At 43.1% G+C, this 25,481-nt stretch overlaps 1 protein-coding gene across 1 annotated transcript in view; it reads left to right on the top strand.

Annotated features, from left to right (window-relative positions):
• MFSD2B (MFSD2 lysolipid transporter B, sphingolipid) overlaps positions 1-25,481 on the top strand; it is a 38,707-nt gene that overhangs the window by 3,659 nt on the left and 9,567 nt on the right. The window contains exons 2-11 of the mRNA XM_056856890.1: positions 1,675-1,800; positions 4,586-4,710; positions 7,079-7,202; positions 9,862-9,940; positions 12,302-12,468; positions 16,293-16,383; positions 16,479-16,600; positions 18,682-18,765; positions 20,811-20,891; positions 25,093-25,202. Coding sequence (XP_056712868.1) covers positions 1,675-1,800; positions 4,586-4,710; positions 7,079-7,202; positions 9,862-9,940; positions 12,302-12,468; positions 16,293-16,383; positions 16,479-16,600; positions 18,682-18,765; positions 20,811-20,891; positions 25,093-25,202 — 1,109 coding nt within the window. The remainder of the gene's footprint in view (positions 1-1,674; positions 1,801-4,585; positions 4,711-7,078; positions 7,203-9,861; positions 9,941-12,301; positions 12,469-16,292; positions 16,384-16,478; positions 16,601-18,681; positions 18,766-20,810; positions 20,892-25,092; positions 25,203-25,481) is intronic.

Below are 25,481 nucleotides of genomic sequence, written 5' to 3'. Positions count from 1 at the left end.
AATTTGTTGACTTTCCAGAAGCTTCTAAACCATCTCACTTGCTCCACCATTAACTGCTTATTAATGTGTTTAATTTTACAATATCGTTTTCAAAATTTCTTTCAATGAGGGGCTCGATTAATTCAGATTTGTCCCTTATTAAGGTGGACTGAATGAGGTAGTAGTCTTTCTGTAAACCCTGGTTTTCCTGTAAACTATTTTTGGCTCAGCAGAACGAATTTGTTTAGAGAGAATTAAAAATGTATTCAATGTATCCAGTACAAAAACCTTAAAAACCAACTGGTTGAAAACATTAAAACAAACATTCAGTACATTAAAAACCATATTAAAAACCAATCTAAAAACACCTAGTACTCCAGTAGGAGGGTATTTCCCCTTTACCCAGGCTCAGGATGTCTGAATGCTCTCTGGAGTAACTGTCTTACAGCCTCGCTGGAAAGCCAGGAGGATCGCAGCCCCCCTGACCTTTTCTAGGATGCTGTTCCATAGACATGGGGTGGCCCAAGCCCAGACCATAGAATATGCAGCTTAGACTTAGACAACAGGGGACTGACAATAGACCTTGCTAGGAAGAATTAAGCTGCTGTGCATAGGAACATGCAGGGAGAGGAGGTCTGTCAGATATGTGCACTCCAGGCCATAGGGTTGCCAAGTCCCCCCTTGGCCACTGGTGGGAGATGGGGGGTAGGGTAGTCAGATCCAGGTTGGGAAACTCCTGGAGATTTGGGGATGGAGCCTGGGGAAGATAGGAACCTAAGTGGGGTACAACGCCATAGAGTTCACCTTCCAAAGCATCCATTTCTATCTAGGGGAACTAATCTCTGTAGTCTGATGATGAGCTGTAATTCTGGGGAATTCCCAGGTCCCTCGTGGAGGCTGGCATTCCTAGAATGACTTTAAATGTAAGTATTAGCTCCTTGAATTTGACCCAGAAACTAATTTGCAGCCACTGAAGGGACCTCAGAATGAGAGGAATCTTGTCCCACCAGCTAGCCCCAGTAACAAATGGGCTGAGACAAATTTTCAGAATTTAAGTGCTGTAATAAATGCCCTAACCTGGATAGCCCCAGCTAGACTGATCTCATCTGATCTCAGAAGCTAAGCAGGGTTGACCCTGGGAAGTATTTGGAAGGGAGACCTCCAAGGAATACCAGGGTCGTGACACAGAAGCAGGCAATGGCAAACCACCTCTGAACATCTCTTGCCTAGAAAACCCCACCAGGCATTGCCATATATCACAGAGTTGCTATATAGAAGCAAGCCATGGCAAACTACCTCTGTAAGTCTCTTGCTTTGAAAACCCTAAGGGGTTGCCATAAATCTGCTGGGACTTGATGGCATTTTCCAGCACCAATTGACATATCAGTATACAGATATAATAGTACATCAACATGTCAGTTGCCACTAAAAAAAACTTTAAAAAGCCCCCTCCCATGGTACGGGGGTGGTGGTGGCTGCCATTAAACTAGGACAGGGGAAATATGAGGAAACCCATCACATGGAAGCCTCATTGCCAGACTGCTGCATCAATAATGGATGGACCATAGGAAAGGGTTGTCGTGTATATCCATAGCTTTCTGAAACATTGGGCAGTTACTATTTTTTGTGCTTCAACCTGCCCTATATATTATTGAAAAATGTTCACACTCGTGATTTTGTCTCTTATTTTTCCAGCCCAGGCCTAAAGACAAGCTCTCGGTGTGCAGCAAGCTGTCCTATGCCATTGGAGGGGCTCCGAATCAAGTTGCCAGCAGCGCCACTGCCTTTTTCCTACAGATCTATCTCTTAGACATTGCTCAGGTAACTTGTAACTGCCTCAACATGCTACAGACACTACTGAGAAAACAACATCTTTGCCAGTTCTTGTCTTTCTACTGGCTGTTCAGATAATTCGGCTTGTAAACATTTTTCTTTATTCTTAGACATCTTTTTAAAAAGCTGTGGAAACACTTGAAGACGTTATTATAAACCCTCCTTTTTTACCAGTCTAACTACTACATTTTTATTCTGCCTTTCTTCCAAGCTGCTCAGAGTGGTGTGCATGGTCCTCCCTCCTTGTATACTCACAACATCCCTGTGAGGAAGGTTAGAGAGGGACTGGCCCAGGGTTGCCCAGTGATAACGGGATTTTGAACCTGGACCTCTCCAAACCTAGTCTGACTCTCTAACCACGACACCACATTGAAGTGGGGGTGGGTGGGAAGAAGGGCGAAGGGTATTTTAATCCCCCCCAATTGATTGTTAGAGGAGGAGGGGGTTAGGTTCCTCTGAGCCCACTCCTCTCCAGGATCACATAGGAAGCAAAAAGAAATAAGCCCAACTATCTTCTTTCTATCTCTGAAATGATCATTGGAATGAAGGAATTTGGGCCCAGAGATATCCTCCTGCCACCCACCCCACCCCATGCAATAATTGCTTTAGTGATGTAAGGAGGCTCTATCCTCTTCCATCCCAGAAACAGAGTTTTTCTGCATTCTTTTTCCTTGTCTCAAAGTTCCTGTTCCTTCTGTGTGTGTTTTTAAGTTCTGCATGTGTTTTGCTCCCTCTAGTGGGCAATGCGATTTTAATCTATTTTAATCAAGTGTATAAAGTTGCTGCATCAATCAGCAGGAAAATAAACTGGATTTAATCTTCTGCTATATCGAATCAACCACTAGAGCAGAGGTTCTGCTCCAAGGAGAACCGGGTTTGATTCCTCACTCCTCCACATGAGCGGCGGAGGCTAATCTGGTGAACTGGATTTGTTTCCCCACTCCTACACATGAAGCCAGCTCGGTGACCTTGGGCTAGACACACTCTCTCAGCCCCACCTACCTCACAGGATGTCTGTTGTGGGAAGGGGAAGGGAAGGTGATTGTAAGCCACTTTAATTCTTCCTTAAGTGGTAGAGAAAGTGGGCATATAAAAACCAACTCTCCTCCTTCTCCTCCTCCGCCTCCACGTGGACAGGGAAATCTCAGAGGTGAATGGTTACAATGATGCAGTATCCAAAAATGTGTGAATCTCTGGCACATTGGGAAGATAGGAGGCTTACAACGTTTCTCTAAGATACTAAAATTCAAAACTAACCCACTGGGATAGTATTTTCATATCTAAATTATGCAGGTTACACTTTTGTTCCTTAAATAAATATTTTCCAGCTATACAGCAAGTTATAACATATGTGGGGCCCCACAGGGACTTGCAGCCATATTGCAGCTGTGAGTTCCCAGTAGGAACTCTGTTTCAAAGCTCTGCAGGGCCCAATTTGGATTGGGACTGCAGGGCAGGATGGAAGGCAGGAGCCCCCCCCCCCCGCTCCCTGTGCCACAGTCTTGATCTGAATTGGTCTCCACATTGCTTTTAAAAGGAACTCACAGGTAAAATACAGCTGAGTTCCTATGGAGGACTCGTGCACATTGTAACATGTAGTTTGGCCCTTAGAGTGAGATAAGTTGATTTTACCCTCTATTGGCTCTATGCAGAATGGGACTTCAGAACCAGAGCAGCTGAGCTCTTCCAAAGAGGTCCCAGTTCATCAGTGCCCATTTGTGTATTATCTCCTCCCTTGTTATTACTTACCTTGTGTAAAAATAGGTTTCATCAGCTTAAATTAAGGATAAGTTTGGATACCTTCTGTGAAACTGCATGATGGCAACAGTGGATATTTGTATGCTCACAAGTGGTGAAAGTACAGGAAAGTGAAGTATCTTGTGAGCGGAGGTGTTTGGGAATTTGTTAAATCCTCTTCAGAGATCAATAACTTCCTACCACAATGGTGTGGGAAGTAACGGTGCTGCTGAGATGAATGTCTGAATCAAGTCCTCAAATACTATGTAGCAGGGATTTTTAAACATTTTGGATTGCTTGTCTTTTGCAGATTGCCCTGTTTGTGTAGTTGGCGTGGGAGGTTTCCTGAAAGGCTTCAGAATTAAAAATTTCTTCAGCACTTTAGCTGAGCTATATTTTCCTGTCAAATAATTGGTGAAACAGAGCCTTGAATAATAGTTTCTTGACAAGTATTATTTTAGCGACAAGACTGTGTGCAAAAAGTAGCCATGCCTACTCATTACTTAAAGCTGCGTGAGAATGTAGAACGATCTGGGTTTTAATTCTACATTTGTTGCTCTCTCTTTTCTAGAAAGGCTTCAATTATCCTCCCATTTTTGTTGTTGTTTCACAGACCGCCAGAAAGTTCTCCATGGGGACCTAGTTTATGGAGCTCTGTGCCTCAAAGTTGACTGCAAACATATTTCTAATTTGCTGTTCACGTAACATGATGGAATAGCAGGGAGGTATCCATTTGAAAACTGCCTTGATTGTATTTTAAGAAAAGAATAGAAATAAGTTTAAATAAATACGTACGCAACAACACATCCTGGTAGGTATTAAAGGTTGTCAAACAGGAACAAATGAGCAAAAAAATATAGCCTAGAATCAGCTCGCCGATTAAAAAAAACACACCTACCCGTAATTCACAATAACAACATTCCTTGCCATATTTTAATGCACCCGAAATCTGGTTCATTGGAAGTGATTGTGTGCTGTTTAATTGTGTTGTCACAGAAGCGATGTGTAAAGCGGGCTGTGCTCTTTGGTCTTTCAGGTCACTCCATTTCATGCCTCTCTGGTGCTATTTGTCGGGAAAGCCTGTGGAGCGCTTGCAGATCCCGTTGCTGGCTTTTTCATTAGCAAAAGCAAATGGACCAAAATTGGCCGACTCATGCCTTGGTAAGCAGAATAGCCATTAGGTTTGTTTTATTCTTTGCTTATAGCTTGCATTTTCTTTGTGTTCAGCGAGCATGCCCGTTCCCTAAAGGGGACTGTGTGTGTTTTTCACTTTTTAATCCCATTTTTTTGAGTTTCGCAGCTGTTTTATACCCACCAAAAAAGCACAGAGAGGTGAAGACCTCCAAAACAATGAGGTTCTGATCCAGCACCATTCATTGATGTTGAGGGTCTTGCATATTTATTTAGTAAATATACATTCCACTTTTCCTGAGACCTGCTTGAGACGGCTCACAAACTAAAAACAATGCATCTTTATATCTAATTCTGAGCATGACTTCAGAGTGTAGATCAAAAAATCTGCACAGTGGGGCCATGTATAGGTGGGGAATTTTCTTTGCTTTTTGATTTATTCCATTTTTATTTAAGTTCTCTGGGGGAAATCATTGTAATCTATTCTGCTGTTACTACATAGTGTATTTCATTTTCTGATTTTGATTTCTCTTTTTTGTTCGTTGCCATTTAAAATAAATAACTATTTCATTGTGTGCACTTGTTTATCTATTTCTTAGCAGTTCTATTCAATAGAATTAAATTCTTCCTGCACACAATGCCAATTTTCCAGTTGTTTATTTATCACCTTTCTGCTTTGTTTTCCAGAATGTATTATTCCTATATACCCTTATCTTAAATAAACCTTATACTATATTTTAATTATTCCATTTTGAAGGGTTCATTGATAATTCATCAGATTTGTTTCACCCTGTGTACTAATGACTGTCTTAATTAAGTTCTCAGCTTCATTTAACTAATTTCGTTGTATGTATCCAGGAACAAATCCTATTGCAACAATGTAATTAATGCCCCTGTAGTATAGACCCAGTAACAGTGAACTTTAAGTGTAAATTATGAAAGGCATTTGCATAAAAATACACAAAATACACATCTGACTTTCCTACACTGAAGCTGTACAAAACTGCTGTCTCGGATAGCAAAAACGTTTTCCACAGTTTTTCATGCACCTCTTGTTTTCTGTAAACATTGACCTCTTATATGAGGGTTACGAATTGTGACCAGAAGGCCAAATAATGGATGTTCTCCTTGCTGCCCTTTGCATCTAACCTCTGGTATTGCTTTTCCATCCTTCGGTGCAGAATGAAAAACGGTATTCCATTGAGCTAACATTCCCTTGCAAATGGGATGATATGGGAGGTATTATGCAGATAAGTAGAGTTTTGAAGGCATTAAGCTGGGTTGTCTGTTCATTCAGATTTTTGTATCCATGGTCATCTAATTACATTGTGTAGTGGCAGCTTTACAAGAACACTAGAGAATTCTGTCGCTAGAGGTCATGCGCTGGGGAATTAATTGCATCTGTTCATCATGCTTAAAATGCAATGCTTTGGTCTCTTGGCTTTCCCCCCAGCTTGTCTGAAATGCGTTTGTCAGCTCTAAATATCATTTTATTTTTTAAGAGCCATGTTTACACACTGAAGAGCCAATCTGTGTTTCCCTGGAATCATTGTCATCGAAATAAATAGACGCAGAATTGGTTTCAGTATTGTAAACCATGGGGTGGACTAAAAAGGAGCCATATTAAGGTCACAGTGGTACAGAGGCCTCGTCTCTTGTATAGTTGTTCTTGTACATCTAAAAACTTAGAAACAATGAGCTTGTATTGTATATTCAGTGGAGTGAACTAGAAGTAGCACCAGTAGGCACTGTGCAACTGTAGTAAATGGATGAGCATGTACAAAGCTTGTCCACAAGCTTACAAACTAAAAACAACAGAAAAGACAGGGTGTTGAATTTGAACCAGGGGAGACTTGTGCTCAGATCTCTGTCTGTCTCTCTCCTCTCCCCAGCTTAGCTCAGTGGCTAGTTTTAGGGATATAGGAGGAAAGAACCAAAGAAGAGTGGGATATCAATACATTAATATATGCAGAGGATGAGTCCGTGAATAGGGGCCAACACATAACAGAATGTAGTTGTTTGAACCTCATGAAATAGATGCTGAATTTCGCATGATCAGGAGATGGTGAGTTTTTCAAGTACCCCCTAGTCCAGGGGTGTCAAACATACTATAATAGCCAAAAAGCAAATTGAAAGCTTCGAAACACTCCATAATCTGTCAACTACCATCCTGTAAGGTAGTGAAGACAGACCTAGGACTTTTTCAGTGGCTGCTCTTATTTTATGCAATAGCCTTGAGTTGTTAGGGAATCTCCAGCTTTATAGTTTTAAGTACTGAACAGTTTGTAACAAAAACGATCATCTAGATAGAATTTATTCCTGTTTTGATTAAACTTTTTTAGTTTTCAAAATGCTTCATACCTGTGTTTGAATGTGTGCCATATTATTTATATTCCAGGATGTTGGGCTGTACCCCTTTCACGATTGTGTCCTATTTCTTTCTGTGGTACCTGCCTCCCTTCATAGCTGGAAGAGTTGTGTGGTATCTGGCTTTTTACTGCCTTTACCAGGCTCTGACTACAGTAAGTTGATCAATCCTTTCCATAGTTGTAATAAAAGGCTCTTGTTTGGCCACTGAATGATAATTTTTGATGAACAGGAGACAGTGTCTGGAACAGGAGGAAGAATGATGGGTTTAGGTAGTGGATAGGCCAAAGTTTAAATCTCTGGATATCTTTAGATGAACTATATTTCATATTGGGTGCTGGATCAAATCTCCCAACATGCAATTTTTACCTCAGTCAGCAGCCACATGGCATTTAGACACAGCTGTGGAAAAAGACATATGTATTGAATATTTTTTTCCGCTGCTGGGAAATGTCCTCTTCTCTCCTGTCATGGATGCTTTTTGAAGTGAAAACTACACATCAGTGATACTGGATCCCTAATGTCCTGTGTAGCTGAGCCCTTCAACAATTTGTGGTGAGCGTGAATGTGAATGATGGGACACCATCGTGTTTTGTTTCAACCCTTAATGAAAAGGGTCCACAATGTTCTAACAGTTGCATGTCTGACATTACATTTCAGGGAGCTCTGGGTAATTTTTGTAAGGTCACAAATGGCGCTGTTGACCCCTTAGTTCCATTTGTTCCCTTGTGTACACGTGTGGAATAATTTGTCAAAGAGCTGAAGCCGAGAACATCTCCCCAGCGATTGTTCAGTCTCCTCCTGCCGCTGGCTTACATCTTTCTAAGAAGAGGTGCAGCCATTAAGGGCTCTGTAATGGCCTCAGGCCCTAATATTCTTTGTTCATATTGGATGGCTCCTTTGGAATGACCTATATAGAAATGGGCCAGGAAACCACAATGCATTAGAATGATTTCTTATTCTTTGAAGGAGCATCCTGCCCTTGTAAAATGCTATTCACAAATCCGCACTCAGGCATATTTCTGCCTAATGTACATTCTGTCCACATGTTTGTGCTTTCTCTCATGCCTTTAATGGCTCCCCTGTGTCCATTCAAGTTTAGGAGACTTTGTGAATGCTGTTTCCAGACGGCTTTCTTAGGTAGACTCCTGGGAATTTTTCTGAGAGCTTTTGTCTCCTCAGTAATGCCTACCTCCACCCCAGTGCCTTCGCATAACCTTTGTACTTTGAGCTAATATACTTGTAGGCTCCTTGATTGGACATGAGGTCCAGATTGTACTTGCGATGGAATCAATAATCTGAGCAGTCAAGTTGGGCATGTCAAAAGTGTCTTGGGAATTCCAAGCGCACAGGAAAAAAATCCATGTGGTCGGCTGCTCAAAATGGAGACTTTCGAAATACTTCCAACAGTTTTTTCAGAGAACTACAAAATAGGGGAATTTAGTAGCGTGGTGAAATTCCTAGCCACTTCTGTGCGGCTGCATTTTCAGCCTGCTGCCACATTAAATATTACCAAGGTGAACTGGGCTTGACAGGACTTTTATGAGTCCCAGGACTTAACATTGCAGTCCCTTCCTCACCTCACTCAGGAAGACTTTTAGCATGCAAAATAATTTTATTCTATTTATTTATTTACTTCAAGGCAGATCCTACTCCTATCCAGACATTTCCCTGAGCAATTTTTTTTAATTATTTTATTTTTCTTATAAGGGTACAGAAGGAAAATTAGGGGGGGAAGGGGAAATGATGATAATATTTGATATCTGTCCCCTGAGCAAAATTTGAAGCCTTCCTCCAACTTAAGGGGCTTTCCACAGGAGGAAGAGCCACTTAAGATGGAAGAAGGCCTTTAGGCTGGAGGAAAGCTCCTTGGAGGATGGTTGATTCCACCCTACTATTTATAGCCCCAGTTAGAACAGAATATGGAGGGTTTTTAAAGTAGAAATGATCATAAAGAGAATCTGGACATTTTCAGGCATACATTTGAAGCACATTTACGTTCCTGTCACACTATGTGGGTGTAGGCACATATCAATGAGTTCCAGGCAGGATAGAAAATGGGAAGAGAGAACTTTTAAAACTGAATGTGAACATTCTGGCCCGTGTAGGTTTAGTCTTGCATTACAGACGCAGGAAGTGCAAAAAGTGCACTTAGGCCATTTTTGCATGGTCAATTTTGATGCTCGCGCAAAGCTCTTTTTAAAAATGCGACTTTAAAAATGCCTTTTCATGGTCCCGACACAAAAGGAGAAGTTCCACTCCCCCCACTCGCCTGCTCCTTTGTTCCTGTTTGCATAGCCATTCGCATATGCATAGCTAACACGCCTCTGTTGTTTTGCATTGTTCTTTGAGGGGGATTCTTCGCGGCAAACACCAAAGGTCACGTTAAATGGGCTCTTTGTAATGCGAAGCAGGTATGCGCTGGCTTCGCAATCACTTCCGGAATGACGGTTCAGCGTGCAAAATTTAAAAAATATGCGGGGCAATTCAGCCTGGAATGTGCTGCTAATTACCATGCAAAAATGGTTTTAATGTTATATTTGAAAAAGTCCGTATTTTTCTGGTCCATTGATTATTTCCCCTCCCTTTCTTTAAAATAGAAGATGATGTTTGTAGACCTCCTTGTAGTTTGTACCATGGTTTCAGGAAAGAGTTAATAACTATTTGGGGGGGTTGGGAAAGAAAGGTACAACATACTTAGTAATGGACTGGATCCTTGCACCCAACAACACAGGTGTCCTGTGGTTACTATGAAAGAGAACATGCCAAACTGAAATACTTTTCTGACTGGTATGTATGTTCTGTTGTTTATAGCTCTTCCAGGTACCATATTGTGCTCTTACCATGTTTCTCAGTACAGATCAGAAGGATCGAGATTCTGCAACAGCATACCGTGAGTCTTAAAGAGGGGCTGCTTCTCCCAACCTTTTTCTTTTTAAAAAATAATTTTTATTTTTATAATTAGGGTACAGAAAAAAAGATGGGAAAGGGAAAGGGGGGATGATAATAAAACGTATCTGTGTCCAAGGGACATTAAAACAAAGCATACAAGCCTCCTTCATCAACTCTTGTCTCATCCAACTCATTACAACTCTAACTGTAAGTTCATATCTATTGTTGGTCTATTATTAATCTACTAAACCTATGGTTATATCAAAGGATTAAACATACTTATCTGATATTTCTTAGTCCTGGTCCACTACCAAACGTTACATACATACTCTATATTATATCCGCAAACTTCTACATAGTCTATATTTCAGTTTGACATTTTATCTCAGTGCCCGCTAAAAAAACAGTGGATTAAGACCGCCTGAATATCTTTCATGTAGAGGTTGCCACCTCAACTTAAAATCATCTATCAGTCTCTTTTTTACCAAAAATGTTGACATCAAAGCAAAATCAAATAGCTTGTTAATCCATTCAGTCACGTCTGGAATCGTGTCCGTTTTCTAATGCCTTGCATATACAATTCTAGCAGCAGTAACTGCGTGTTGAAAAGGTTCTGTGTGCAACGAGCTTGCTTGAGAAGGTATTATGCCCAACAACATGTTTTTAGGATTAAGTTCATATTTCAGTTGTAACATGTCCTGCATTTCTTTGTGTATTATTTTCCAATATTGTTGACTTTTTTTGCAAGACCACCATTGATGATAAAAGGTCCCTTCTGTTTCTGAACACTTCCAACAATTAGCTTGGTTTGTCTTAAACATCTTTTGAAGATCTTTTGGGGAAAGGTGCCATCTGTAGTACATTTTATACCAATTTTCTCTTATTGTTTGTGATGCAGAGAACTTAATTCGCTTAGTCCACAATTGTTCCCAGGTTTCCATTGGAAGCTTTGCATCCATCTGACCATGCAAACTTTCACTTGTTCCGATTCTGTCTCATATGTAAGCAAAAGTTGGTAAATTTTGGATAAAAGATGATCTGATGATTTTGTTATTATCTGCTCGAACTCCGTTGGCTTTCTCACGTTGTTATCTTGGTAACAGTCCTTTTTGAGCGAATGTATTATCTGATGATACACAAACCACAAGATGTTTATATTTTCACTCTGAAGTTCTTGTAACGTTTTTATATTACCGTTTCTATAAGTTAGAAAGTCATTATGTTTCCTAGCAGCGAAATTCAGATACTCCTCAGTTGGTGACATTAATGGTAGAGGGGTGGGGCTAAGATTTGTTTTTAATGTGTCCCATATCTTGAGATGCGTCCCACATCTTCTCCCAACCTTCTTGAGCATGCAGGCATATTTGGAGTTCTGACACAGCATGATGGGAGCAGCAACAAAATGGCTGCCACAAAATGGCTCCCGTAGGAGGCGGAGCCAACTACAAAATGATCATCACAGCTTAACTTCAGTAGGACAATGCAGATCCTTGTGCTGTGGTGGCAGCTGCTGCCAAAGCAACATTTTTAAAAATCTGCATAGCCAATCAAATCTCTAGTAGTCAATTAGAAGCCTTGCAGAGCAAAAACCCTACCTGGCCCCACCCACTTCCTAAAAACAATTGGCGGACACCAAAAAAAGGTGTCGGTGGGTGCCATGGAGCCGACAGGCACCACATTGGGGACCCCTGCCTTAAAGGTTCTTCCTACTGTGTAGAAATGAAATTGTGTTAATTGGGAGGGGCCATGGCTCAGTGGTAGAGCCTCTGCTTGGCATGCAGAAGGTCCCAGGTTCAATCCCCGGAATCTCCAGTTAAAGGGACTAGGCAAGGAGGTGATGTGAAAGACCTCTGCCTGAGACCCTGGAGAGCCACTGCCAGTCTGAGTAGACAATACTGACTTTGATGGACCTTGATGGTCTGATTCAGTATAAGGCAGCTTCATGTGTTCTTCAGGTTAATAAGAAAAATTCCACAGAGGGTAGCCATGTTAGTCTGTTGTAGTGAAACAAAACATCCATCCAGTCGCTGCTTAAAGACTAACATTTGTTCTAGTGTGAGCTTCTCCTGAGTCAGATATAGATTCCACTGTATCTGAGGAAGTGAGCACTGACTCACAAAAGCTCATATTGGAGTAAATACTGGGAGTCTTTAAGGTACCACTGGACTTCTGTTTAGTTTTAAAGCAAGTCAAATATCAGGCCTCTAGTCTTACAAGACTTCTTTTAACAAGCATTTAAAACACAGAGTATTTACATATCAAATCACCACAGTGCCGTCATAAGTTAAGCCTCAACATCATTTTCCTACAGGACCAGTATTGAGGAATGTGGTTTCCCCCCACCCCCAATTTCTATTTCTAGGAATCACAGTGGAGGTTCTCGGGACATTAATTGGAGCTGCACTTCAGGGACAGATAGTAGCCAGCGCTCATGCCTCAAATCACTGCAGCCAAAATTCAACTGTAGGCTTTTTGAACTCTTCTGGCCTGCAACAAAACAGTTCTAGCCTCCCCATCCTGGCTCATGGAGTAAGTATATGTCGTACAAGCAGATCTGTTCAAAATAACTGGGCAAGTTTCAGTGGTCATCTTTTATTGCATAAAATATTATTGTGATTTCTTTTGATAATGATGTTACAACAGGTACATTAATCCAGTGGAGCTCACTCAGTGGCTTGGGAGGCACATCTGGTTCTTTGACATGGGGTCTGTAGGTATTCTGAGCACTGATCCCCAGTATGGCAGTTGCCACATGCTCCAGGAAAGGGGGCCAGGCCGCTGCCCGGTGGGGCTTGTGGTTGGCAGGTGGTTCCCACCTTGAAACAGCTTCTGCCGTAGATAGCTGCGAGCATCCTTGAAGTGCCGGGAATAGAAGTGAATGTGGCTCTTTTGGTTGATGGCCCAAGCAAACGGGGCTCTCTGTGAACTGCAGAGTGCGTACCACTGCACTAATCTAATTAAACTGATCTCTCTCAGTCCCTTTCTAAGCATGTTTTTTTCCTCTTGAAGCAAGCCCTGCTGAATTCAAAGGGACTCACTTCCCATTCAGCACACTTCAGGCATTTATGCATGGGCACTTGGACTCATGTTTGGCCCCAGTCTGATTCAGTTGTTCCTTGGAGCGCCGCACGAGTTCTCCATCCATTAAAAATGACTTCACTGCCAGCCCTCGCAATGTCCGGGTCCTTCCATTCCTCTGTTGTTCTGAAATTTCCCGCTAACCCACTGGTTCCCAACCGGGGGTCCATGGACCCCCAGGGGTCTGCGAGAACTAAATTAAGGTCCGCGAAACAAAGTTATAAACCCATAATAAATTAATATTTTCAATTAAAAGTTCTCTATTATAAAAATATATATTCAAATATTATTCTAAGTTTAATGTTTAACTAACAGTTATGATTAAAGTTTATTTTCAAATTTTCAGAATTTTTATTTTGAACCTTGGGGTCCCTGCACCGAACAAAAAAGTCCTAGTGGTCCCTGGTCAAAAAAAGGTTAGGAACCACTGCTCTAACCCGAGCTCAGTCCAGCTGAAATCTCCGTGCAGATGGCAAAACTGGGCCACAAAAAGATTGGCTTCTCTCACAGCCAATCACAAAGCAGCGTGTAAAGAGGTGGAGATTCAAATACTTCCTCAGAGATCTTTCTGAGCAAAAGAAAGGTGTTTTAAAATGGAGGTTTGGATTCCCCCCCCCCTTTCTTTCGGATTGCTCCGTTTTTTGTTCATTGTTCTTAAAATGCTTTTTAATGCGGCAATTGGGTTTGGGGGGGAATCTTCTCTCACAGTGAGCACTGCAATTACAAAGCAGCATTTAAAGGGCAGGGGACTTGATTTGCGCTTGGAGGCTGTTCGTGCAGAGATTCCCGACAGGAAAGTGTGGGTCCAGCCAGCAACGAACCTCAGGCAAAACTCCCATGCATAAATCACGAGGGCTAAGCTACGCCCCCATGCCTGTCAGCCCCCGATTGGTTCTTTCTCCCTGTCCGTCACAGACCAGCTGTTGCAACATAACACCCAGATGGGATGTTATTGCGCAGTTGCGGCCTTGAAAACCCAGGTATGAACTCTTTTTCCTGCCAGCCACTCACTTAACCAAACCCTTCAGGGAGCAGACTTAACAGCAACACAGCTACACCGACCACTGGCCGCGATAGCATGGGCGGCTTTTAGGATTACACTGCCCCTTATGTGTACCTTTAAAGATCAATGTGAGTTCTGGCTCACACTTAGGGTTGCCAGGTCCCTCTTTACCACCAGTGGAAGGTTTCTGGGGCGGAGCCTGAGGAGGGCGGGGTTTAGGGACGGGAGGGACTTCAATGCCATAGAGTCCAATTGCCAAAGTGGCCGTTTTCTCCAGGTGAACTGATCTCTATTGGTTGGAGATCAGCTGTAATAGCAGGAGATCTCCAGCTAGTACCTGGAGGTTGGCAACCCTACTCACATTCTTACCATTCTCTATACTACAGAGCGCTACTCAAAATCTGGCGATGTCCTTGTTCTACCTGCAGTAATACTGGAACCCTCACTTCCCCCACTCCCCCAATAGCCCCGCCACTTACAATTAATTTCCTCTAGCATTTTAAGATTTTGACTTCCCCCACTTAAACTTCAACTGAAATTACTCATTAGACTTTGAGTGAAAATAAGCTAGGATGTCTCAACATTTAATTAGTCTAAATACATCCTTGGACATAGCTGCAGTTGGGAATTACATATCCAGCTTGCTACGTGTGAGCATTTTGACCTTTTGGTCATTAAATGTTCAGTTTGCATTGAATTCCCTCGTCGAGCTGTGTTGGCTCCACTTCTGACGTGAAACCAGTCCAGTTTTTTATACATGCTTTGAGATCCTAATTACTTATTTGTGGGCTCCGTGCATCACATTTGATGGGCTTCGTGCCTGAGTACAGCTCCAATTTGGAAACATGCAAATGTCCTCTCCCCTCAGAAACCTATTTCCATTTGCCCAGGCCCAAAGGGGAGTATGTAGTCCTTCCTGCTTAGGGTTGAACTAGATGTGATGGCATCTCAGGCCTGACCAGGGGATGCCACCGTCATTTTAAAGTCTAATGCGGGCGATTTAAATTGTTTTGTCATTCCCTGCTCCCTGCAAGTCTTTTCAAGCGCTGCAACAGCCAGCACAGCAGTAATGGCATTAGAGGGCCTGTCCTCAGAACAGCTTTTTCTGATGGTAGCTTTCTACAGCTGAACATGAAAAGACACAAGTAATGACTACAAGATAATTACTCAACTCTAAGATGGACAATGAGGAAATTGAAATTGTTCAAGACTTTCTATTCCTTGGCTCCATCATCAACCAAAAGGGAGACTGCAGCAAGAAACCAGAAGGAGATTGAGACTGAGAAGGGCAGCCATGAAGGAGCTAGAAAAGATTTTGAAGTGTAAGGATGTGTCACTGGCAACCAAGATCAGGTTAATTCATGCCATCATATTCCCTATTACTATGTATGGGTGTGAAAGCTGGACTATGAAGAAAGCTGATAGGGAGAAAGTAGATTCCTTTGAAATGTGGTGTTGGAAGAGAGGATTATGGATACCCTGGACTGCCCAAAAAAACCAAATCAGTGGATTATAAATCAAATCAAGCCTGAATAGACCCTAGAGCTAAAATGACTAAACTGAGGCTGTTGTACTTTGGTAACGTTATGAGAAGACAAGAGTCACTGGAAAAGACAATCATGCTAGGAAAAGTGGAAGCCAGCAGGAAAAGAAGACCCAACAAGAGATGGATTGATTCTAGAGGAAGCCACAGCCCTCAATTTGCTGTTAAAGATAGGATGTTTTGGAGGACATTGATTCATAGGGTCGCCATGAGTCAGAAGCGACTTGATGACATTTCACACACACACACACACACACACAGCTTTCTCCAAAAGGAAAGAAATAAATTAAGGTTGCCAATCTCTATCAACCTTTCTCTTATTTCTCCAGCTTGACCATTTTTTTCTCAGTCTTCATTAATCTTCTGCAGCACCCGGGCACCTACGGGGCAACAGACAGCTTTTAAAAGTGTTGTCGCCGCAGGTTATCTCTTGTGTTTGGAGGAGCAGCACACAGTTGAGACATGCATCTAGTCTCTGAGGTTTGCAGAACAGATATAATGCGACTGATCCATCAGTTGCTGTGCCCCTGCATGGGAGAGAGTCCTCTGATCCTGAGGCTATGGATAAAAGATTAGATTTCTCTGCTTAATGTATCCTCTTTTAAAATATCTGATGGTGTAGAGGTAGGGGGGAGTGGCTGTAGCTATGATGTGATAAGAAATTTTCCCACTAGGTTCATTTGTTTGAAATGTGTTTTTTCTCTCCCCCCGCCTTTTGTCTTTTTAAAGAGAAATGTCTACATGATCGCAGCAGGGGTCATAGGAGGAATCTACCTTGTTGGCGTTGTTATCCTTTTCTTTGGAGTGAAAGAAATAGATGGTACATGTGTTTAGTCCTTATAAAAATTTCACTATGATAACATACATTTTAAGAAACCTGGCATCATTTTATGACGCATATTCCACTCCTTATAGATCCTTATGCCTTAAGTTCAGGCAAAACAGTTCCTTTCTTTAAGGGACTCAGACTCACAATGAAGTGTGGACCATACATGAATCTTACAGCATCATTTCTCCTGATCTCAACAGCAGTTCAGGTAATTGTAGTTCGTAAGAGGACTTGCCTCAACTTAGCTTGTATACATACTAAGAGAGAATTCCAATCTGTGTTGCTATGAACACTCCAGATCATACCAATGCCCATGAACCCCTGGCGTTAAGCTGGAAATAGTAGTTTTCTCATACCTTTTATGCAGGGACATTTCCCTTCAGTCACCTCTGCTGACTGCTTCGGGGCTTCCTTTTGATTATGCATGCCTTTTCCGCCCATCAGAGGTCGCCTCGCTCTTCCCACGCATTTTGCCTGCATTCTCCAAATTCTGGCTAAAACAGCATCTGGAAAACATGGGCAAAATGCTCGGGGAGAGCGAGGTAACCTCTGACGGGTGGAAAAGGCATGCATAATCAAAAGGAAGCCTCGAAGCAGCTAGCAGAGGTGACTGTGGGGAGACATCACTGCATAAAAGGCTTTAGAGTATACTTATAGTGCTTTCTTTGGAACCAGAAATAACACGTCAACCCTATCCACTTGGGATCATGTGAAGTCCATATAAAGTTGGATGTGCAACATTTTTTCCTTAGAGAATTTTGCTGATATAAGTTTTATGGTCTATTCCATGTGTGGTGGTAAACTATTTTATTTTATTTATATCCCACTGTTCTCTCTGAAGGTACCCAAAATGACTCACAGCAACAACAAAATTAGAATATAAATACCCCCTTCCCCCAACAAAACAATAGACCTTGCCTAGTCCGGATTCTACTGCTGGTTCTTCCAAGGGCATTGGCTGTGAGCTGCAGACCAAGAGCCCTTCGGCTCATGCTTCTAGCCATGCCCAACCCTGCAGGCAGGAAGGAGGCAATAACACAGCCAAGACGGTATGCAGCTGGCAAGGTGTTCCCCCAACAATTCCCCTTTCCTATCCATAGTACTTAGTGCTGTGGCAACAACCCTCCCGTATCCATGCATTTATGCACTTAATATATTTTGATGCCACTTTTCCTGGAAGTTCAAATCAATATTCTTCGTTTCCTCATTCCCCTGATAGTAGCAAAGTTGCTTCCATGGACAGCAGGTTGGATCAAAGATACTGCAAGCAGAGCAAAACGCACAACGTGGTGGGAAGCAAAATCAGTCTCCAGTAGTGGGGGGCCCCCCAGCAAAAATCCCCCTCTTCCACCAGTGGACATGCTGTTCTGTAGCATAAGTACCTGTACGCTCTTGGGAGGCATATGGTATGCCTATTTACAGAGCCTAAAGACCAGTTATCAGGGTGGTCATGCACAAAACTTTTTAAGGGTGTAGAAAAGGTGGTTGATGATATCTAAGATAATGCACTTTCGGTTACCAGTGCAACCAGGGTGCTGTCCCAGCATGGCTTGAGAAGTTGCAGGTGCGATCATGACCTGATACGTTATTGCAAGAAAAGATACATCGTGAACAGAGAGTGGGCTAAGTGATGGGATCGTTGATGTGGAAGACGAAGGTGGTGGCAGTAAAGATTTTGCCAGGGAGGCCGTATAGGGTTCAAGGCCGTTGTTTCTAGAGGCAATACACTGAAGTCCAGACCCCTTAAGGAGTTCTCAAAGTTCATGTGAATCTGGGCTGCTCTCAGTCGAGGGTCCCACAAGCCTCAAGGAATAATCTTTTGCGGGATGAGATGGACCGCAGGGAGAAAAATCTGCACACCGTACGCTGGTGCTTTTTTAGGGTACAAGCCACCAGGAGCATTCGTTACACAATCCTTCATCATACCTAAGTCCATACTAGGTTCTGTCTTCAAGTAAACGATCTCTTGTTGAGCAAGTGATCTCTGTCCTTACATATGTGCTGAGAGCAGAAGGTAAGTCTATTCATTTCAGTGTTTCTCCTCTCCTCCCCGCCCCTTTGTGTCCTGCGTGGCTAAAGGTTTTGATTATACTCTGAGGTAATACCAAGGCAGCAAACCAATATGCTTTATTTGATAACAGCAGCCAATCGTTGTGTGCACTCTCGTTCAGGAAACGCATGAATTATAAATGGGGGACACTTGACTGAAATCGATCTGCGCGGCTCTGCATTCATCTGAATTGATGTTTTGTTGCCATTTTTTGTTTTGTTCTATCTCCAACTCACAAGCTCGAACAAGGCAATTTTGTCCTCTTTTGTACCCATGCGGCCGGTCTTCGCAGCCACTTCCAGAATTTAGTGATGACCATCTTGGTAAGTGTGTGGAGCAAGCAGAGCCTTCTTGCTTGTGTCTTGCCCTGTTTTCAGAACATGACATACCTGGTATTGTGCTCATGTGACTTTCGTAAGGGGAATTAATTCTCAAAAGGGACCCAAACGTATTTCAGTTCTTCCACAGGTCCAAAGGAACAGTATGGCCTCTCTGGACACCAAATGCTATGTTATCGCCATTCTTGCTGCTTGCCAGAAAGCCAAGTTTTAAAATTGTCACCATCCCCGTCTAAGTATTTCTCTCTCCACGTTTGCCTCAGTCCGTGAAAGATGCAGTTTGCCATGTCTGTTTGGCACACATGAACATACTGCATCCTATGGAGCACTGGTCTGAGACCCAAACCCGGCAGGTGAAATGCCCGCTTGAGGAAATATCCACTTTCAGTTAACATTAGTGTTCTTTTTTTTCCCTTTAAGTGCCTGATTCACATCAGGGATGTTCTATTAAAAACCATAGTGATAGGCTTGTTCACAGCAATCACAACTTAGCAAGCTATGGCTGGGATCCTGTCCCTTCTGCTTTCGCAATGCTGTCCTCCTTTGCAGGGGCAATACCCCATTGCATTGTTTCTCTGGAGCAATGTGCTTTCTGCACAACGGCGCACCACCTCCGCAGAGGAGGAGATCACTACACTAGCAGAAGGAAGGGATAAGGATCCAAGCCAATAAGTTTTATTTTGCTCTGCAGACCATGAAGGTAAAGGAAGCCATCTGATGATAACATTTCCCACAGCTAATTGAATGTTAATTCTGCTCAGTCTCTGAAATCTATTTCAAAGACAAAATAGCTGCTAGCAGGATAAAAACTCTCCTTATGGAGTTATGGAAACTCTCCCTTATTTGGTAATGATCTGGACCAATGGGTAGCAAATTCACAATTGTTTAAATGTGCCTCTAATTCTTTCAAGTACTCACGAAAACTAGTTCCACCTTAGAAGAAAGACGGACTGATCCCACCGTGCTTAACTTAATGGGAATTCTTGATGGCCCCATCATACATTTCATTCCATGCAATACTTAACACTTCTCACATTGTGTTTCTGCATGTTCGTTATCGGCTGTGGACCCCGCTATCCCTCAGAGGCCATTTTCATATGATCAGTGAAAACAACAAGCTAAATTTGGGCTAGGGAGTTGGACAGGCATGAAATTCACTTAACACTTTTGAAGAGAGAACCTAATTATTTGCTGCCTATTTGATTACTGGCTTGACCAATGTTTATTAAGTTGATATGATGAGACTCTTCTTGGGTAGGCCTGCGACCTGCCTTGCTCCCTTTTGATGGCTGAAAGAACCCCTGTTCTGCATCGTGCTGGGTAATTCCTGCTTGGTCGATCCTCTTGATTACCAGCATTACCTACTCCCTGTTTCTCCCAAGTGGCAAGAAGTTCCAAGGGCAACAGTTACCCGGGCTGGTTTCCGGGTGGAGGGAAAGAACACTGAAATGTTTTCTGTAATATCGATTGGGGGAGGTGTGTTTGGGGTTTTATTGTTTTTAACTACGTATTGCTAGCTGACTTGAGCGATGGGGAAAGGCAGGATAGAAATATTCAAATAAATATTTGCTTTACTTACAAAGAGCAGCAAAGAGGCATTGCCAGCAGGGGAGCCAATCCACTATCCCATGTCAGTTCCCCAAAGAAAGAAAGACCCTGTGTATCCCCAGAGTGCTTCCAGTAAACTCTAAGACTGTATCTGTCTGCTTCTCTCTGCCTCTGCCAGTCTCAAAGTGACAGCTTCTTCATGCACAGACGCATATGCTCCTCTCTGGGGGTGGGTCATCATCTCCAAGGTCTGATGGGTCCTTTAAAAGAGCCATCAGTGGGCCATCTTTTAGCAATTATCATCCACTGAGGAAACATGCACAATACTTAAGGAACGGTGACCCCTTTTTTTTTTTTTTTTTGGTTACTGGGCTCAATTCCAATCCCTTCAGACCAAACACATTCATGTTGCTCAGACGCCAGTCTTGCCTCACTATAAAAATAAGCGCATCTCGGTTGACATGATTTTCCTCCTCATTCAGGTTTCAGCGGTACTGAGCATGCCGTTCTGGCAATGGTCCCTGCAGCGTTTTGGCAAAAAGGAAGCAGCGTGTGGGATTTCGGTAAGCAGGCTGTTGTGACACAACGTTCAACCTGGCTTTTTTGTTCCTCAGCCACAATTTATCTTACCACACGGGGAGAGGGGGAGGGAAGCAGGGTTTGCACAAACAAGCCTGAAGTGCCTTCAGAGGTCGTCCTCACATACTGGCAAAACCATGCCAGAGAAGGTTTTTCCTGATCACCTCAGAGGCCTTTCCCGAACCAGTATTTACATACACTTATGACAGGGAGGTAGCTCTACTATTGCTTCGCTCCTCCCCGCCAACATAATATGTACTGCTAACTATTCTCACAACCACACCTTGGGTGCAGTCCAGAGAATCAGTGTACTGCTGACTCATGAGTAGGGCTTCAGATGCTCAGATCACTCATCTCAAGCAGTCATGGAGAGGGTGGGGGATTAGAAGCAAACAGATCAGCCAGTGTGGTGTAGTGGTTAAGAGTGACAGACTCTAATCTGGAGAACCGGGTTTGATTCCCCACTCCTCCACAGGAGGCCTGCTGGGTGGCTTTGGGCCAGTCAAAGTTCTCTCAGAACTCTCTCAGCCCACTCAGAGGCAGGCGATGGCAAACCACCTCTGAACGCCTCTTGCCTTGAAAACCCTACGGGGCCGCCATAAGTCAGCTGTGACTTGACGGCCCTTTCCACCACCAGGTCGGTACTACTTAAGTCAGCCTCCACTGATGAGGCTGCAAAAGATGATGTGTGGAGCTCACTGTGGACACTCCCGGAGCCTCAGAACATACACTTGTGTGATAGAGTTCCACTTTCAATCAGATGCTGTGCCAGAGATGCTGTTGTAGAGGCCTGACCATATCAGCATATGATCAGGCCTTTGCATTTTCCCCTAAAGTAATCATCCAAAATGGGACTGCGTGGGAAAATGGATGTTTCAGTGAATTGGACCTCAAGCATGAAGAGTCTTGGCTTCTTTCAGTTCACCTGTGTATTGGATTGGCTGTCTGGTAAAGGTAGCTTTTCCTTTTGACATTTGCTTGAGGCGTCTTTTCATCCCCCAAGATCATTTTTTTCTCCTCTCTTAGACCTCTTTTCACATCGTTACATTTTGGGAGGTCCTACTTCCCGTACCGGAAGAGTGTTCTAAACACAATTCTCCTGATACATAAACATTTCTGTTTTGTTGAACAGGGCTACACACAAACCTGGGTTTTTAATCACGCATGGAAAATGCTACCGTTTCTTAAAGCCCTGAACTGTGCTAGAGGTAACAGTTGGGGTTTGTGCTGGGTGTGTGCATTTGTACCAAGGGTACACTCTAACCTTTGGTACATGGTTTTGTAGGGCCATGCCTATTTGACCAGGAGCAACTGTGGGGCAGAAGAAATGTATATACATACTACCCTGAAGTCTTCCACTTCACCTAAGTTACACGATTCATTGTTATCGGTGTTACCTGTGATTATGGCCAACCAGGGTTTCCTTTCATCCAGTCCCTGAAAGCCGCTAGATAATGGCTGGTTTAAGGGGAACCATGGTTGTCCTCAACCCAGTTAACATCGATGCTAACACACTGGTTGGTTGATGTTGTATAAGAAATAATAATCTATATTTTTTTAAAACTGTTCAGTGGTCAACCTAACACTTTTCCTTCCTGCAGTTTGTAAGACTGAGTGCCTTATTTTCCTTAGACCAGAGATCCCATTTGTATGAGATCCTTCCCAAGGTCTTGTTCTGGAGTCCTTGGCCAAAGGTCTTCTCCACATTCTTGGTGTTCAGCATATCATGTGATTGCCAGTATGGTGTAGAGGTTAAGGGCGGTGGGTTGGAGCGGTGGACTCTAATATGGAGAACTGGGTTTGATTCCTCACTCCTACACATGAAGCCAGCTGGGTGACCATGGGCAAGTCATACTTTCTCAGCCCCACCTACATCACAGGGTGTCTGTTGTGGGAAGGGGAAGGTGATTGTAAGCCGGTTTGATTCCCCCTTAAGTGGTAGAGAAAGTCAGCATATAAAAACCAACTCTTCTTCTAGATAAGCTGATAAAGAATGCTGTGTGTATCGGGAGTCTTGAGATGCTGTCAGAAAGGAAGATGTGCTTTAGATATGTAGGGGGTTACCGCATTATGTATTCCCAGCGATGTATTAAGAGTTTGAAAATGTTATTAAAAACATCACTTTAAAAGGGTTTTTGGATGCCACGGCTAAAAAATTGTTGGAAGACGTCTTTACAGCTAAAGGGGGCAAACTAGGTGCGAACAGTATTTTTTATAACATTTTCAAACTCTTAATACATCGCTGGGAATACATAATGCGGTAACACCCGTAGATTGTCTTTTACGGTTTAATAGGAAAGCTAAAAGGAGTGGCTATTCCTGAGATAATATGCCTGCAAATATCAGGGAATAACCACATCATCTACAACTTTGCTTCCCTTTCTTAACCGCTTGTGTCTGCAGAGCTTCTGGGGGTATTAGCCTGAGCCTGTTGTTTGCTCCCTCTTTCACTGTCATCCCATTTTCATGGCAGTGTTGGTTTAAAAAATGTCCAAGCGCTTTGGCTTCAGAGTTGGGTAAACAGTTTGCTGCCAGTCTCGTAATTCATCTGCTCACAAGCAAGTCGTGTTCTTGCATTGCTGGAGTGCTCTCTTGTGGTGGAACTGGGACTGTTGCTGAGCATTGCTGACTTAACACAAGTATTGTGTTTGTGTGTGTGTGCTCCTTGCTGGCTGTCCAGGACTCTGTTGTTTGCTGACTCTCTTTTGCACTTGAAAGAGATGCTCATTCCTTAGGGAGCATTATCTAGATGACCGTCCACCACTGGGAAGGGATGGGACTTTGTAAGCAAGCTCTGCACAACTACTTTTTTGCTTGCTAGTCTCGGATAGTCTGAGAGGCATGAACCTTGCATGGATGGCCAATGTACAACCATGAGAAATTCTAAAATTGTGGAGAGCTGATCATGGCACACACAAAATCTGCCTTCTATTTAGAGGGAAGGGCCATGGCTCAGTGGTAGAACATCTGCTTGGTATGTAGGAGGTCCCAGGTTCAATCCCCGGCATCTCCAGTTAAAGTGACTAGGCAAGTAGGTGATGTGAAAGACCTCTGCCTGAGACCCTGGAGATCCACTGCCGGTCTGAGTAGACAATACTGACTCTGATGGACCAAGGGTCTGATTCAGTATAAGGCAGCTTCATGTATTCATGTGTACTTGGTCAGGCCATTGATCTGTTACAGTCAGTACTGTCTCTACTCAGACTAGCCTCGGCTGTCCAGAGTCTTAGGTCTTTCCCATCACCTACTAATGGATCCTTTTAATTGAATGTGCCAGGGATTGAACCTGGAACCTTTTGCATGCAAAGCATATGCTCTATCACTAGGGTTGCCAACCTCCAGGTACTATCTGGAGATCTCCCACAATTACAAGAGATCTCCAGCTGATAGAGATCAAGTTACCTGGAAAAAATGGCCGCTTTGCCAATTGGACTCTATGGCATTTAAGTCCCCCCCAAACCTCCCTTCCTCAGGCTCCGCCCCAAAAATCTCCAGGTATTTCCCAACCCGGAGCAGGCAACCCTATCTATCACTCAGCCACCTGATGCCATCTAACATGACTGGCAGATCCTTTCCTAATAGGGTACTAATACCTTTAAGTGTATGTGCCTGATCTAGGGTAGACTAAGAGTCATTTGCTGCATATATGCAAGGGTTATACCAGTGAATTCATGCAGCAAGCAAACACATAAGGAGAAGATGTTTCAGAATAGTGGAAAGATGTGTGTGTGAGTGTGTGTGTGTGAGTGTGAGAGAGAGAGAGAGAGAGAGAGACTGCTGACAACAAATGCTTACTCAACTTAGCAATCAAGTGAGATTGTTGTAAAATAAATTGTGTCAAATGATTCTCTTGCTTGGCATTATTTATTTAAATTATTCATAGTCTACCTTTCTCACTTGGACTTGAGGCAGACTGCACAGAGTGAGTCAATACAATTGCCAGGCTGGAACGAATGATATCTTCTTGGTACCTTTCCCCCCCCTTTGGTCCTAAATGCTACTTTCTCTTGGCTGGACCACCAGCAGACCCGTGTTTTGTTTGGTTTAATGTTGGTTGAAGTCCATTGATGTCATTTGATGGTTGGACTGGGCCATATGAAGCCTTTCTGCTTCTGTCTGGGTGATCTGTTGCAAACTGGGTCTGATTAACTGATGTCCCCTTTTCTCATTTTTCTTTTCTTCTAGTGGATGATTCCTTTTGTGGTCATGCTGGTCACGGTCCCTAACCTGATTGTAGCTTACGCGGCGGCTTTTGTATCTGGGCTGAGCATTGCAGCATCTTTGCTGTTGCCATGGTAGGAGGAAAGTCATATCCTGGTGGGTGTGTTTGTGTGCATGTATCAAGTTGATATTGGCAGTTCTCAATGAGCAAAAGAAACAATTGATTACGTGATGGGATGTGCCAGGCAGCAGAGTCCTTGTAGTATTTACACCAGCGTGGTGTAGTGGTTAAGAGTGGTAGTTTGGAGTGGTGGACTCTAATCTGGAGAACCAGGTTTGATTTCCACTCCTCCACATGAGCGGTGGACGCTCATCTGGTGAACCAGGTTGGTTTCCCCACTCCTTCTCTTGAA

The sequence above is a fragment of the Euleptes europaea genome, chromosome 10, assembly GCF_029931775.1.
Source record: "Euleptes europaea isolate rEulEur1 chromosome 10, rEulEur1.hap1, whole genome shotgun sequence".
Lineage (NCBI taxonomy): Eukaryota > Metazoa > Chordata > Lepidosauria > Squamata > Sphaerodactylidae > Euleptes > Euleptes europaea.
The sequence above is the reverse complement of the archived record's forward strand: the minus strand, read 5'-3'. Positions and strand labels throughout refer to the sequence as shown.